Source organism: Microtus ochrogaster, unplaced genomic scaffold, assembly GCF_000317375.1.
Source record: "Microtus ochrogaster isolate Prairie Vole_2 unplaced genomic scaffold, MicOch1.0 UNK126, whole genome shotgun sequence".
NCBI lineage: Eukaryota > Metazoa > Chordata > Mammalia > Rodentia > Cricetidae > Microtus > Microtus ochrogaster.
Genome location: NW_004949224.1, coordinates 149755 through 167165, shown reverse-complemented (window position 1 = coordinate 167165; position 17411 = coordinate 149755). Strand labels below are relative to the sequence as shown.

The 17411-nt window shown below is 44.9% G+C and overlaps 1 protein-coding gene across 1 annotated transcript in view; it reads right to left on the bottom strand.

Annotated features, from left to right (window-relative positions):
* Positions 1-3754, bottom strand: part of Cdk6 (cyclin dependent kinase 6) — a 190796-nt gene extending 187042 nt beyond the window's left edge. The window contains exons 1-2 of the mRNA XM_026778322.1: positions 3684-3754; positions 755-1242 (exon numbers count right to left, since the gene is read on the bottom strand). Of these exons, the coding sequence (XP_026634123.1) occupies positions 755-987 (233 nt within the window). The 5' untranslated portion in view covers positions 988-1242; positions 3684-3754. The remainder of the gene's footprint in view (positions 1-754; positions 1243-3683) is intronic.
* Positions 3755-17411: the final 13657 nt, after the last annotated feature.

Sequence of the window (17411 nt, the reverse complement as noted above, 5' to 3'; positions counted from 1 at the left end):
ACCAGGCTGGTCTCGAACTCACAGAGATCCACCTGCCTCTGCCTCCCGAGTGCTGGGATTAAAGGCGTGCGCCACCACCGCCCGGCCAGTTAAGGGTTTTAAGAAGGCTCCTCACCCCCCATCCTTCCCTCCAACTCCTCTTCCTTTCTCTTTTCAGTCAGGGTCCTTTTTAACACAGGCTGGCCTTGAACTATGGATCTCCTGGCTCAGCGTTCCCAGTACTCAGCCTTAGAAGACTTGTTTTCAAACAATGTTTAACACTAGGCGTCAATATTGAAACTTCTTAGACCATCAGAAGTCATTATTCTACATGACTTCTACATCTTTTTTTAAAAAGAAGAGCTACCACTATGCTTGCAATTGGCAAACATATTCTTACACATTTCAACATTTTCTTAAACTTTCTATTAGGCTCCACCCTTCAAGTTTCCTTCTAATTACCTTCTCTCGTTCTCAGATTCTCAAAAATTCCCCCACAGACGGCAAAAGTAAGTAAGGGCTTGAGGGACGTTTCTAGACTGTAGTCTGGTTTTGTCCCTAAAAGACACCCAACTCACCCCACCCAGGACCCTTGGAGCAAGCAATGGCGCGAAATCACTTGTGAGTTGCTTGGTTGCAGGTAAGCCATAGCAGGTCTCCTTTTCTGCTCGTCTGTCAAGGTCACCGGTTCTATTGGCAAAACTCGACTGTGATTGTAGGAGGGTCACCAGCCTCCCCTTGCCGGCACCTTCAAAGGCCAGGGCTCCCGGCTCACCTGACCACGTTGGGGTGCTCAAAGGTCTCCAGGTGCCTCAGCACCGCCACCTCGCGGATGGTGGAGAGCGGCATGCCCTCCTCTCCGGTCTGCACCCGCACGCGCTTCAGAGCCACGAAGCGGCCGCCGTTCTTCAGGTCGCGGGCCTTGAACACCTTCCCATAGGCGCCCTCGCCAATCTCCGCCACGCACTCATACTGCTGGTCTGCACGGCTCAGGCCGTCCTTCTCCATGCTGGCTGGAGGCTGCCGGTGCAGCACAGAGGGTCCTGAGTGTGCGCTTGCTGTCTGGACGCCTCGGGGACGCCCGGAGTCGGACTCGCGGTCGCCGGGCTGGACAGGGCGCCCTCCTCGCCCGCGAGCCAAAGACGGGCGCAGCCGCCGCGAAACTCCGCCTAGCCGAGTCGCCGCGCCGCCGCCGCTGGAGAGTGCCGATCCCTCCTCTTCCTCCTCCGCAGCGACCGCTTGGTCTGCCCACAATCTCTGCACCTAGGAGGAGGAGACCGGAGGACAAGGAGAAAGTGCGATCAGACAGCCCTGGAGACTTCCACCGGCTTCCACCAGCTCCCCTCCTCCCCTCTGCTCGCCCGGGCCCTCCACCCAGCTGCCTAACCTCGCCGGGTTTCTCGGAGAAAAGCCAAGTTACTTTTTTTGCCCAGCAGGGCTCGTGCAGTCTTCGCGAGGAGAGGTTGCAGGGCCCCTCGGGGATGAGCGCCGCGCGGGACGGGAGGGGGCGTGCCGAGCAGCCCAGAGTGTGCTGGAGCGCGGGGGAGGGGAGGCGCCGGGCGCGTCAATGTCACGGCTCAATATTTATACCTATACCGTTGTTCTCGCTGCCCTCCCCGACTCCGGGGCCTGGACGTGCGGGGAGCGGGGCGTCTCCGGGGAGCCCGGGGTTCACCCTTGTGGGGCAGAGGACTGGGGTTGGGGCTCTCAGGACCCTGTAACCCGATGCTGGGAGTATGCGAGTAGGGGTGGTCAGACATCTGCTCGGAAATTGCTTCCTTTCTTTCTACTTTCAGCTTTTCTACCGAGAGACATTTAAAAGGGACTCGCATACACAAATGGTCTTTGGGGTATGGCAATCTTAGTGGGAGCCAGAATTCGGCCGGCCTCCGACTCGAAGGACCTCCCTGGTGGAAACTCAAGAGAGGACAGACCATCTGGTAGGGGAGAGCTGAGGCTACTAGGGGTGGGAGAGCGAGGGGCCCTGGAAAGGGAAGAGTGTCGTGCTCCCCTCAACCTCCCGAGATCCCAAGTCCGTCACACTTTCGCTGGTCCTGTCCTGAAAGAGTAATTTCGGGACTTAGAAAGATAGCCGGGACTGGTCCTTAAGTTTTCAGTTGACTTCAAACCGTGCAAACGGGTTGTAGCAACCGCCCTTACGACGGTGGGGGTGGAGGATTAACGTAGGAGTCCCGGGAGTGAGAGGGGGCTGCCCCTGGGTTGTGACGGCAGAACCTCCGCCCGGTGTCCCGAGCGCCTGGAGGTCGGTAGCTGAGAAGGTCGCTCGGCTCCCCGGGGACTGGAGGCCGTGTCCCACGCGCGACAGGTCGGGCCTCCCCTCCCCTTTCAGTTCTTAGGAAGACCGAGTGAGCTTTCCCGTCCCACGGTGGCCTCAGCCTAGGCTGGACCTTGGCCCACGACAGCCGCATGTCCGGAACCCTGGGCCAGCATTTTACCTGCCCCGCACCCCTCCTCCCCCGATCGCCCTTCTGCCTGGAATTAAACAACACATGGCGGGACCCCCACTGGGTGCGGGCGTGCACTGCGCAGCCAGGGCGGACTCTCCGGGCTCCCTTGAGGGAGTTCCTGAAAAGCTGCGGAAGGAACCCCCAGACCTCGCCCGGGGGTCCGCGCCAGGTCGAGGGCCACACAGGTAGCGGGGAGCCGCGGCCTCGGCGCCCGCCCTCCCCCTCCGGCCGCATCCAGCCCAGGCTCCTGGAGGCGGCCGCAGTCCCACACCCGCGGGCCTGCACCCCCCGGACGCGAGCGGCGGTGCTTAGCCCCATCCCCTCCTCCACTTTTTTGTTGTTGTTGTTGCTTTCCCACGCTGGCTGAATGTGACTTGACCCCATTTCAAAAAAGTTTGACAGAGTGCTTCAACATTTCCGCATTCCTCCGCGACTACAAAGGCTGCAGCCGCCTCCTTCTGCTTTCTGTCTCTGCTCTCTGTCTTCACACTCAATGAAATCCTTCATGAGCCTCTCCCGAAGCCTTGCCAAACGCTACAAGGGTCGCCACCAGCGCAGCGAGGGGAGGCCGCCCGCGGGACCGCGACTCGCGCGTGTGCGCATACGCAGATGCGCCCGCGCAGATACGCCCACGTGCACGGGGACTAGTGCGCCGCCGTGCCCCGAGCTGCTCTTGGCCAGGGTTGCATTTGAACTGCAAATCTTTAAATAAGAAAAGTAAACTTGGGACACTAAGCAAGCCTGCGTGCGTGCTCGCGGGGGCTTCAACCCTGGTGGGCTGCGTGCACGCCTCCGTGCACAATACGCTCGCGGGGTCGCCAGCAGGAAGCCGACGTGAACATTTATGCCTTAGTGGGGAAGATGGAGCCGGTACCCACACCTCGGGAGGCTTCTGAGGGAACTTGCTCAGGGAAAATAAACGTGGGGGGCGGAATCCCACCAGACGGTGCATTTTCAGCCTTAAATCTGACTGTCCAAGTGGAGTTCCTCTGGAGAAGTTCCATGAGAACTGAACGTATGGGTGGGTGTTTGTGCGCACGAATCTATTCAAGTTGGCACAGGACCCTGGCTGTCGGGGTGTCCCTGGTGTGGGGGGTCCCTCTTGAGACCTCTAGCTCCCCCAGCTGACCCCCATAACCTACCCAGTCTCAGCGCTAAGGGGTTAACCCACGCGAATGCCGAGGGGTCACACACACCCCCCCCTCATTACCCTCGCCCACCCACGCGAGCCCTTACCTGTGGGCCAGGGGCACTGGCCTCCCGAGAAGCTGGGGTGTCCGTCGGCCCCCGCACGTGCTCGCCGCGCGGAGCAGGTAACTGACTGCGGCCAAGGCGAGCAGCGCTCTGCGGGCAGGGGGTGGGCACTGCGGCGGTGGGCGGAGGGACGGCGGAGGGAAGGCGCCGCCCGCGGGGAGGCCGGGGAGGCTCGGGGCTCTGGCCGTGGCTGGGGGCCCGAAGCCAGCAGGCTGCGCGGCGGGGCGGGGACCTGCAAGTCCCGGGGGCTCGAGACCCGCCCGGCGGCGAGTGTGCAAATTAAAGTCTTCCGGAGCAAGAGAGCGAGGCCCTGCCCGAGCTCGGCTCCCTACCGATCGGCTCCGAACGGGGGGCTCGGAGGGCGGGAGAGAGTTAAATGAAAATTTCCGGTTCTTACTGCAACCGCTCGAGTGGGGCTCCCGGGGTGGGGGGGTGGGGTGGGGGTGTCTCAGGACTGAAATAAACTATGTGGAAGGGACCGGGTGGGATGCAGCGTCTGGAGTCGGCAGGGTTTCTACACTCAAGTCCCCCTGAGTTGGAGTTTTGACAGGGTGAGGCGGGGGTCTTGGTCAGATGAGAACGGATGAGCAACACATAAAACGACAGTTATTATGAGGGGACCGTGCAGTGGTAGACAGCAACACTTTCCTACACGCAAAACTCGAGAGACGCTTGGCAGGATGCCTTACAGAAAAGAAAAATACTAATCTGTCCAAGCACTTTTCACTTTCTGCATGAGCTACGTTTGTTTTGTTTTCTTTCACTTCCTTTCGGCCTCAAACAGCCCTATCTTTTCCTTTTGGACAGAGGCTATGGTTTGGAAATTGCCAGACACTCTTGTGGTTAACGATCTACTTGAAGGGGCTGACGGGGTCACAATTATTAAGTGGTTAGAAACGGTTGAGGGTTCACTAAGGTATTTCTGGGGAGCTAAAAAGATTCCATTTCAGTATAAATAACAACTTCAAAATAATAGATACACGCACACATAAAGAGGAGTGCTTAAGTGCTTTATTGGAATTTTGAAATTTGAAACTTTGTAAGAATGTCTCCTTCACCTGAAAAAAAAAATTAGATGCAATTACTTCAAGTGAAAATGAGATTTTGGAAGGTTGGGGGAAGGTCTTCAAGACTTTCTACAAGGAGAAAAAGGAAAAATAACTATCTTTGGAAATAATTCGGTGTTTCCCAAATTCTATATCTGTAGAAGATGCAGATTTTTTGAAACTTTTAAACATCTTAAGGCAAGAGAGAAAGAGAAAGTGCAGGAGGGGAATTTCTGTACTTTGTAGAAAAATCAAAACCAATAAAATATGCTTAAACTGTAAATATTACTTGTATGAATGTTTTGCTTTTTATTAGATCATATTACTAATTTCACAATAGTTTTTTTTCCTTTATAAAATTAATCCTGTTACAATGTGAAGTAAGACTAAAAGAATTAAGGTTGCTGTATGAAGCTGAAGTTTACAGATGCATTGTAATAATTTTTCTTAAATAATAAAAAATTAGTAATGATGTGCTTTGAATTTAGCTTATAAAACACATTTTGTGATTTAGTACATCTTCTAAAACAAAACCCAATTTTGAGAAAATTTTGTGTATAATTTAAAACATATACTCAAAGTAAACTATTAGATCTTATATTTATAAAAGTATTGAATCGCCACCAATCACTAGGCTCCGAGCTGGAGATACAGATGGAAGTCCTCCATTTTAATCACCTCACACTTCTCAGTGCTTTTTAAAACAAGATTAATTTGTTGGTAATGAATATGTTTATCTTATCTAAAAATAATAGTCAATAGCTAGCTCAAGAACAAACACATGGTGTCAGGAATATATTTAAGAAAATAAAATAATTTGTTCAAAAAATAATAAGTGGTGTCTTTTTGCAGAAAAGTGCTTAATTTTAGGCTGGGTAGTATTTTTAATTACAACATTTGAAAACAACGGTTACTAACTAGATTATTAATGTCATGATTTAGGTTACAAGATCACTTGGGCAATGTAAAAACAAACCCCCCCAAAAAATCAAACTCCTAGCTATACTGTTTTAACTCACTTGATGTCCTCTTTTTTTTCCTTCTATAACTTATGTTTTGTGTTAATTCAACGCCATCCACTTCTGCTGGTTATGGTTCACATTAAGTACCAGCTGATTAAAACGCAAGATCCAAAAAGAGAGTTAACAATGGCTCGCATTGAAATAACAAAACATACGATTGTTTTTGTTTACGGCTAACTTCCTCTGTGGGTAGCAAGCTATCATAATAAAATTTGTGCACAATTCAAGAACTGTGAACCAAAATCAGACTCCTTTGTTGAGGAGTGTCCTGCAAATGAAAACACAGCATTCTAAGAATAATGACTGGACCCAGAGTTTTCATACTGCCTGTCATGTCCCACTATCGTAAATCAAAATCGTCTCTGTAGGTTTTGAAAATTTAGAATTCACGGATTTGTCTCTAACCTGAGAGTGGAGTGTTCCATAAGGGATAGATGCCATGTGGGAGCACTTTTATGTCAAACTATGTAACTTTTTGTTTGCTCTCAAATAAAGATAAAAACTGAAAGTTTTAATGTATAATTTTAACCTTGTTAAATAAATTAGCAAGCTATAATAGCGGTACCGGAATGTGTAATCCTACATCACCTCTGCTTTATGACAGGCTTCAGATGTGGAGACTGGAAATGGCAGTCTTTTGGTGATTCATTTTACACTTATTTTCATTGAAGTTTCATATAAATGTATTTTTATCTATAAAACTCACCTATTTATTGTTTTGATAAAAACACTTTTGGTTTAGTAACTTTAAAATGGGTTACCTTATTTTCTAATGCAATTTATATACACATATAAAGGTTACCTCTTTGTTCAATTATTATCATGAAAAACTTGATTTTTATTGCAACAGTAGAATACAACAATGCAAAACATTTTAATTCATGTTCTCCGTGTCTTAGTCATGTCCAAGGTATTGTCTTAAGTTTTCTCCTCAAATATAAAATTTGGTTTTATATTGGTTTTATATTTATATTTGTAAAAAAGTTTGTTAAATACTTTAAGAAGAATACTTTCTTATCAACTTTTTCAGCTGAGAAATTCTGAGCTTGAAATAATTTTAAAATTCAAGGTACTAAATAAATACATTCCTGCTAATGTGGAAATTACCTGGGCTTTTCTTTTACCTATGTTTTTCTTTTTTTTTTTTTATTACAGTAGCATTTTACCTAACGTATTGCATTTGAGCAGTGTAATTTGAAAATGTTTTTATATTTGCCAGGAAGGAAAAAAAATGTATCAAGTAGTAGCTTATAAATTTTAAGGAAGAAAAGCCCTAGTCATTATTATCTTTGGGAACATTCTGTTGTCATGGTTCTACCTCTCTGTAATTATCTTCATGCAACATGTCTGCAGTATATCCAAGTTGTATAATTATCTCCTCTAGTTTTTCTCTTTCTTGATAGGCACACATGTCTTCCTTCTCCTTTGTGTGCCTACCTGTGTTGTTCTTGGCACATGGTTATGACATGTTCTAGACATGTCCCTAAGATCCTTTCATTGCCCATGCTAGAGTTCCGGGTGACCTGAAAAGTAATCACGGAAATATACTTAGAAGAGATGACGATGACAACTGAAAACTCATGCAAACCGTTTTCAATTTAGAGTGACTTGACAGTTTTCACTAAGTGGATATTCACAGTTCCCCTGCAGATGTGGCCCTGATGGCTGTGCTTCCATAGCTGCTTGAGCTCAAGGCTGTGTGGCTCTGAGGTGGTTTCTTCAGATCCAGCAGTGGAAGGTCCCACGGAGCAGGAACAGAGTGTGACAATGTGGGGTCTGGGGAATAAAAAGAGAATCAAGCCACCCAGGAAGAACTTCTGTGGATGGCTTGGCAGCAGGGGAAACGGAAGGAGGCTCATGCTGAGGTTGTGGGGCCCAGAGATGGAGCCTTGCTGTCCAGGTATGGTGTATCCAGGCAACCCGACCCTTCCAAAGCGAATGGGATTCTGTGCCTCTTCTGTTCTGCAATTAAATCCACCTTATTAAATAAGACTGCATGGAGTGTGTATCCTTCATTTGACTTATTTTGTGATGTCTTACTCTGGATTTTTTCCTGAAAATAATACAGAATAGAATTTGTTGCAAAACTGTTGGAATGCCAAGCAGACAGTACAATAGCAGTTTGTGGTGCCACGATTTTCACAAAGATAAAAGAAAGGACCAAGTTCTAGAAAATCAGCCTTTAATTATTTGTTTGAAATTATAAATGAACCAACCGTCATTAATAAAATGTGATAAATGGCAGTACCAACCACATCTAGAACCAGAGTGTGTGTGTGTGGGGGGGGGGGGCTTAGAGATCTTAGGTGAGTGTACAGGAAAATTTCAAAGGCATCATGAAGAGTAACTGGGGGTGTGGCATAGCTGACCACTATTAAAATCATTAGTGGCAGCCAGTCCTCAGAGTCCTTGAGATGGTGGGAAGGAGGACAGACAGTGTTCTGGGAATCGGACAAGCTTAAGTCAGAGTTCCAGGGACTCCTAGAAATGCTGCTCAAAAGCCACATTTAGAATATGTAGAGGAAGAAGCTGTGTCTCTGTGTTCTTGTTTTCTGCACCATCGGGCCATGTGCATGGTCTAAGATCTAAGATGAGCAAAGAAATAAATTTGTTCGAACTTAATCATAGGTTTGTAGCAACAGTTCCCAAGCACAGTGACTGGCAAGGATTTTTATATTTTTATATATTTTTTATATATTTTATATATTTTTTTATATATTTATATATATATTTTATATTTGACTATGGAAAAATTAGCTTTGCAGCCTTTATTCTTTCTTCTTTAGTGTGGTATGTATTTTCTCAGGGAAGCATACTAGAAGAAAAATTTAAATATAATCCCATGGAGAGCTTTAATAGACTCTAAGAAGCATTTTGTTGATTTCAGCCTGTCTTCTCTGCCTAGATCTCCTTCTTTTTAGCCCTCTTCCCTGAGTCTTGTAGCCCTTTTAAAACTTAGCTCTTCCTGAAAACCTTTGACATCCCCTCACTTGGAAGATACCCTTTTGATTCAACCCTTTAAAGTCATTTGCCTTCTATGCCACTAAAAACATTTGAAACATCAGGAAACAGAATTGTATGTTTTTATATAGAAAAAAAAAACAAGTCCCCTGCTACTTGGGGGTAAGATTAGTAAGTTTTGCAAGTATTGGTTATTAAAACATTGATTTTTTTAGACAAATGTCTTCACTCCCTGTCCCTCAAAATTGCAGCCAATTTAATTTTATTTGAAAAAGCTAATATTAAACTCTAAGGTAAATCAGATACTGTATAGCTCAGAACCCACAAGTGCTGCAAATCAGATTCGCCAATAACACCACTATAGAGAACCCAAATGTGGAGTTCTTAACTTCTAAGTCAGCAGCCATCTGTCTGTCTGTGGTCCTTATTCTGCCTCAGATGATAGTCACGGTACCCTAGGGACCAGTCATTGAACCTTTCTGACCCTCTGTGTGTTCATCTAACATCCAGGAAGAAAGATGAAAATAGTATGCATAGAGGGAATGAAGAAACAAACAGTTTGGAAGAGGAGGTTACAGAGATGTGATGTAGATCGTTAGTCTGAAATTAAATCCGGAATTGACCACAGATAAATCTGGAGTTGACCACACTTTTGCTTGCCCTTGAGTCTTCAGATCCTTGTTAATAAATGATGCTAGACAGAATGATGTCCTTAGTTGATGTGGTTTGAAAACACCGTTCCTCTCCAGCATGTCAACACATGATGCCATTATTCCACACCTGTTTTTTTATAAATTCTCTAAAGATTAGTAATGCTAAAGGACGAAGATCTGATGTCAGCAATGGAGAGAGGTGCCTGAATTTCACATGCAAATGATATTGTGTCCCCTTAACTTAATTGTCTGGATTGTAAAGACAAAATAGAAATCAAGACTTCTAGAAAAAAAACACTGACTCTAGTGTTTTCACTGGGGATAAAGAAGGAAGAGTCAACCTTTATTTGTCTAAAACCAAATGTAGAAAATGAATCAACCATCACTAAGAAACTGTGATAAATGATAATTGGACACCTAGAACCAGAGTACAGAGGGCCAGAGATCTCAGGTGAGCATAGGAAATTTTCGATGGCACCATGAAGCATGACTTTGGGGAATGTGGTGGCATCTGCAGACTGTTGTCTTCAGCGGACTCTGAGGTGGTGGTGGGGACGTGAAGGACAGTGAGTCAGCTGGGAATCTGACGAGCTTAGGTCATACATCGTACCAGGGACTCCTAGAAATGCTGATCAGAACCCACTTTTAGAATGTGGAGAGAAGGAAGCTGTTTTCTGCCCCCATCGGGCTACTTGCACGCTCTAAGGTCTTCTGTAGATGAACAAGAAAGGGAAATGTAGGGTTTTATAGTTGGTTATCATGGACTGGAAGTCTGGCTTTGTTGTGTGACTTTTCAGACCCCCCAGTTTCCTTCACCCATAAGGTAAACATACTGTAACCTGCACGGTACGTTAGCTGATAAACCTAGTATACACTCAATATCCCTGTCTCAAACTCTTTTCTGTTCTTTTTCCCATCTAGGGTCAGCTAATCATTATACAGAAATGCTTTTTAGCCACGTTGGAGTGTCTTCTCGCTGCAAGAGGAGCACCCCCAGAAAGAGAACACACCCAAATTAGCTTGAGCCTCAATAAAAACCTCCATTGTGTCTGGGCATGTGAGGAATGAAAAAGATAGTGATGGTCAAATGGAGACTTGTATTTTCTTGTTCAGATTTTAGCCCCGTACTTATATCTACATGTACCCCCAAATACTTACTGACATTTGTCCTAACCCCTTGCATTTTATGGCCTCCCTGAAAGGGCTCCTCCACAGTTACCAAATCTTCTTGCACTTCTCTAGTTTATCAGTGAGTCAGCCTCTTTCTTAGCCTTTGTCATGTCTAAAACACTGTGTTTCCTATTCCATATGCTCCTAAAATTTGAATGGGATAATACGTAGATTAGTGTGAACCCACTCACACTAAAATAATAATAATAATAGTGAGCAATAGAATGAATACTTGATACTTCTGAGCTAGTTTTTTTATAGTCAAGTCACATTGGTATAGACTCTTGCATACTGATACAAATTTAAATTATGTTAGTTGAATGGGATAACAGGTAGGTTAGTGTGAGCTTACTCATGACAATAATAATAATAATAATAATAATAATAATAATAATGATGAGCAATAGAGTGAATACTTGTGAGCTATTATTATAGTCACTTTACATTAGTATAAATTCTTATGTATTGATACAAATTCAAATTATATTTGTTATATTGAATATTCTTCTATTTCTGTTTACAATATTTGTATACCTATGCAAACGTATTTTGTCAGATTGTATGCATGCATTTTTCTACCTCTGTTTAAGATATATTGTCCTTTATTTGCTACATGGTTGTTTAAAGATTGTTTAGCATTCGATATGAAGTTTTAGTCTTCAAGTTATAGAGGTATTAAGTATTATAGGTCAATAGTCATCCATATTTGTTATACTTACAGTTAGACTAATCAGGTTCTTTATATACATAGAGATTGTATTCTGCATAGATAGGTAATCTTCAACCACTTCAAAAAAGTGTTGAACATGGTATTTAAATAACAGGCTTCTGCTGATATGAGACACGATTGCTCCTGGCAGTACCAATCTATTCCTAAGAGAATGGTGAGCACTGAAGACACTCCACTTGGAGCTTGTTTTCTTCTTGGCAAAACTGGACTTTGGGCAAGGACCTGCCCATGCCTTGACCACTGACCACTGACAAAATGCACAGTGTCCAGACTGGACAAGCAGGATACAAGAAAAAAGACTGCCAAACCTTGCCAAGAAAAGGTAAGATGGTTTAAAAAAAAATCTTCCTGCCTCTGAAAATGGTCTGTCAGTTACTCTAGGCCTTAGTCAAAGTTGGTTGCTCCAATGTTGCAATGAGACTTTGGGTGACTGCCCAGGCAGCCAATTGTCTCCATCATCTACTGCACATTTTGGAAGCTGCTTGATTGTACTTCCTGCCTACTCAAGTAATATTATCTCCCTTCTCAGGCCTTATGGGGTTGAAGATTAGATAGTCATAGTTACCTTCCTCTTATGATTTAGCCAAGCCATTTCTAACACAAGACTTAGACTCCTTAAAATAGGATAATTATTAAAACATTTAGCATATGTTCCTTTCTTAATATATTTTTAATATTTATTTATTTATTATGTATACAATATTCTGTCTGTGTGTATGTCTGCAGGCCAGAAGAGGGCACCAGACCTCATTACAGATGGTTGTGAGCCACCATGTGGTTGCGGGGAATTGAACTCAGAACCTTTGGAAGAGCAGGCAATGCTCTTAACCACTGAGCCATCTCTCCAGCCCCTCTTAATATTGTTTATACTGGTTGTAATTCTGATTTTTATACTTGATATCTGTTCTTATTGTATATAGTTTTGTATTGGATTTGGAACTCTCTTATTTAGACAAAAGAGGGAGGTGACGAGGAACCTCCTTCAGTCTATGACCTTTGAAAGGCTGGACCAGGTGGGGCATGGCTTTGGTTACCAAAAGGCCAGAAAGACCACCCTCTTGGCCTCTTCCTGCTTGCCACATCTGGATGTTCGATCCTGTTCCTGTTTCCTCATTGTGATTCGTGAGTTTCCCTTTTAATAAAGACAACCTTAGTATGCCGTATTCAGAGCTAGTGTGGGATTATTTGATTCGAATCTTGATCTGATGCATTCTGCATCATACTCTTGTCTTTATAATTTCCTGATATATTTCCATTTTTTGGATTCTGTCTTTGCTACTCAATGGCTCTTCACCAGCCATTTTCCACCCAGCCCTCTTAACCCTATCTGTGGGTACTGGGTCCTTTTACTGCACAGTTCCTGGACTTCTTTTCTCAAATGTGCTTTGCTCTGGAATATATAGAATATCAAAGATGATAAACTCTTCGTGGGTTAGTTGTGGAGACTTTGATTTTTACCATTAAGTCATAGCCCAGAATCAGTGAACAGATGTTGATTACATGGGAGATAATACTGTGAGAAACAGATGCCTTCTGATAATTTCCCCTGCAGAAGTGAACTGCTTTTCTGGGCCACTCCGTTCTTTCCTGTGCTAGATTCCATGTTATGGCAGGGTAACTAAAAGGTTCCATTTTCTCAATTCAGCTCTTCTCTCCCATCCCCCCACTTCTGAACTGAACTATGTTGGTCTCCCTCATCAGGAGCACAAAAGAATGGTGAAGGAAAGTTCTTGATGCCGACTCTGTCTGACTTACATAACCACACTAAGTAGGAAGGAGCCCTGAAACCCAGAGAGCAAAGCTTAGCCTTGATTTCTAAGCCAGGACTTGGGAGAGGGAAGGTGGTCAGTGGAGCAGTGATCATGGACGAGATGCCCAACATCATCCCCAGTTCCATGACCCCTGTTTCTTTACTTCCAGTGTTTCTCTAAAATTGTTTTGCCCCAATTCTTTCTTGCTTAGCTGCCGTGACACATGACTTAAGGTTACTCCTTGGTTGATGCTCTTCTGTCATACATTGTCATACATTGCCAGCTTTTCCAGTTGGCCCTGCCCAACATGGAGATATCTCGTAAAGCTCAGCAATCAGTGGAGGAATTGTTCTGCAAATTCATTTTCACAGACTATCCTCTGTTAGTCACATATTGATAAAAAGGGCTCCATTACTCTTACAGGATCCATCCCTTCTGCCCTAGCCTAGCACTGACTGGCACATTTTCCTTTTCCCCACATTGAAGTCCAACTGTTGACTTCCTGACTCTCTTGAAGGAACACACGGCCTCTTCTTACTCTGTTAACCTTCACTTCTGGCTTTTCTGTTCAACTTCCAGTTAGTCATAGGCACTTCGTGCTTCCAGTTGTTTGGGGCCACTGTTATCAATAACATTTCGGCTAAACCAGCACAGTTGCTTGATCCATCATCCTGCTGGAGGCGGATACTCCCACAGGGTGTGTGTTCTCTCCCCCATCTCTGACTAGGACTGACCTAGGATCTCATGCTTGCTGGGTCAGTATTGTATCAACCAAGCTCTATCACCACCCCTTTTCTTAACTCCTTTAGTGCTCCCCCTCTTTCACCTCTGCACATCTACTATTTGACACTGAAGCTATTTTTCAAAGACACCCTACACACAAGGTCTTCATTGTTTGCTTGCCACAGAGCAGCTTTCTTACCTGAAGGCAGCACTATTGTCTGTGGGGTGTTGGTTCTCAGTCTGGCTTTTCAGAAAAGCGCTTCACACTTGCCTCTCCTTCCAAGTTTCCAGCACCTGCCTCTCCTCTTGATTACCAAGATGTTCTTTTCTTTCGAGCACATTGAGAATATATAAGAGACAATTATGGTCATTCACGTCTTTAATCCCAGCATATAGCTGAGGCATAAGGATCACCATCAGTCCAAGACTAGCCTAAGGATTGTAATTGCTTTTTGTTGCTATAATAAAACACAAACTTAAGGCATTTGGGGGAGGAAAGGGTTTATTTCTGCTTATAAGTTAAGGTCTATCATTGAGGGAAATCGAGGCAGGAATAGAGTAGGGACCGTGGAGGAACACTGCTTACTGGCTTGATTAACCATCCTTTTTCTACAGCACAGGTCTACCTGCCTGGGCATGGAACCACCCACTGTGTGCTTAGCCCTTCCAGATGAATCTCAATCAAGAAAATTCCCCACAGACATTCCCACAGGACAATTTGCTGAAGGCACAATTCCTCAGCTGATATTCCCTGATGTTCCCTCATCCCAGGGTGACCTTAGTTTATGTCAAGTTGATAAACAACAGCAGCAGCAGCAGCAGCAACAGAAACTGAATCAGCACAGGCACATAGCAAGTTCCACAACATGAGGGCTGGATCAGATGAAGTGTCCCAGGGCTGCCCTGCCTCCTTTCCCTCACAACCCCCTTTATTTCTCTCCTCATTAGTCACTCCCCTTCTAGCCTCCAGGGTTCCTGTTTCCACTCTCTGATTTCCTCCCATGACTCCCCTGGTCCTGCATCTTTTAATATCATTTGCGTGTTAGAGTTCCAAAATGTGCATTTCCACTCAAACAGCCTACTCGATGGTTCTGCATAAATAATGCCCACCTCAGGCCTAATACACCCCAAATGAGCTTTGCTACCCCAGGTCCTGTTTCTCTCACTTTTATTCATCTTGCTAAGTTCAAAGGTACAGTCTTTGCTTGCTTAGCCCAAAAGCTAGCAACCATGTTTTCAGCCTGTTTTTTCTCAGAACAGAACTGAAGCCCTTTTCTGTGGTTAGCCGGCCTTACCTGCTCTAAGCCTGCTCCACCATTGTTCCCGTTTCCCCTCCCTCTCCCAGCATGTGTTGGATCTGCAGATGCCACGTCGCTGCATGTCAACCAGCTGAGCACATCATACCGCTGGACCTTCACAGTTGCTGTCCTTCAGGCCGAATGCTCTTCATCAACACATCTGCAAGATTGCTTTCCTTTGGGGTTCACTCAAGAGAGGGACGATGGAGCAGTGACAGAGAGCCAGTCTCCTGAGCTCCATTCTCAGTAGCACATGTGTGTACATACATGCAGGCTAGAGTGCTCCTGTGCACACACACGGTAATCAGAGGGATGTTCTCTGACCACTGTACATAAATTGCATCTATGCCACTGAACTTAACTTTATTGTTATTATTATTATTAGCATTTACAATTACCTGACACACCGCAGACTTACATGGGTATTTGTTGCATATGAGCCTCCACCTCACTGCTCTAGACCACAATTTTGGGGGATGGGACCTCTGCTGTAAATACTCTTGTGGCTGTAGATAAGTATTCATTGAATAGATAAATAAATGAACCCTCTTCTTATTGAAAGTCTTTTAACTATTCTGTCATTGACTGGGTGATAGCTTATTATTTATGAATATCTATAATATAAACCTTATTGTAATTTCCATATAGTTACACATTTTACACCCAACAAGCTTCTTTGTTGACCTTCTGCTGGAATGTACTGCTTACAGATATTTTGTTTCATGTTCCAGAGATGAAATTAGATCTACAATAACTAAGACTGCAAAGTCGGTAGATGATTCCATTAGTTGAAACTAGTGCTACACTGGAATATGTGTTTAAGAAATGTGAATTTTATTTAAATCTTCTGCTTCTCTTATATGAAGAGTAGGAAAGTTCAGAAACTAGAGGTGGCCAGATTCAGTTTACCACTGTATCATTCCAGGTTCTTGCATGCTTCCTGACAGCCAGAGCGATCAGAGACTGCAGTCAGACTGGGTCAAATCCAGGTTCTGTCAAGTTAGCTTTGTGTCCTTGGGTAAGTTGCTTAGCTTCTTCGAGTCTCTGTTTCTTTGTCTGGGTGGTTCATTCAATAGGTTCCTGCCTTGTGAGGTTGTCCTGAGGACTTAACGAGCTAATGCACTTAAGACACCTATGGGACAGTACATAGAAAGCACATGTGAAGTAGGAGCCAGCACTCCATCCCCTGCGGCTGACATAGCTTAGCAATTTACCGTCTCTGTTCCGGGTACCTTGTAGGGATTACTGCAGAGTACTCTGTGTCCAGCAGGTGCAGCCACCACACCTACACACAGTGCCTTATGCCTGCTCTTTCCCTTCCCTCCCTCCCTTCCATGGATTCTGCCTCTCCTCCTCCTCCTTCCCTTCTTCTCTCCACGCTGCAGTCTGTGGTGCCCACGTTTTACCCCTTACTTCCTTTATTGCTGCTGCTGCTTCCATTCAAAAACTTGTAGAGGGAAATGACCTGTCATGCCACCATTACTCACGGAAGGCAACTCCTTAGCAGCTCTCACTTCCTGGGTAAAATTTTGCTTTCAAGTAGCCCCACTGTACTTTGGATGAGGCCCTTCATCCAAACCTGCTTTTCAACGTAACGAGGAATGACACCTCAGCACTTCGGGCCCCTATGTGGGGGATAGCAGCCACAACTGCTGCTTTAGAGAACTGCCTTGTCTTAGCAACAGTCATGGGCTAACTGCAAGATCAACCATAACCAATTGTCTTGCTTGTAGCTTCTCAGGGGTGTCCATGAAATAACGCTATTGCTTTAATCATTAAAGTTTAAACCATTAAAATGTAATGCCTAGTGATATGCAAGTTCATTGATAATGAGAATGTAGGAGGGGAAGGCCATGCTCAGTGGAAACGCACCCCCCCAACACACACACTTTTTCCTACTAGAACTCCCTTGATTGAAGGAACCATGTATGCCCCTTAGAACACATACTCAGGAAATCAATGCTCCCTCGATTTTTGCTTCCTAGGATTTGGCAAACATGGCTAAAGAGTGCTGCAAATACAAAACCTTAAACTGTAGTTTAAGGATAGTATCTAATGTGATTGTATTCAAGTTCTTGTGGGTATGGTTTTGGTATATGTGTGTACAATGTGTGAATCTATACTCATGTGTGAGAAGGCTAGAGGTTGTTCTCTGTCTTGTTTCATGATAGGGTCTCATTGACTCTGGAGCTCACTTATTTGTCTAGACAGCTGGCTAACAGGTCTCACAAGTCCTCCTGTCTCCAACTTCTGAATGCTGGATTACAGGTATGTGTGCTGTGCTGAATGCTGGATTACAGATGTGTGCCCCGTGCTGAATGCTGGATTATAGGTATGTGCCCTGTGCTGAATGCTG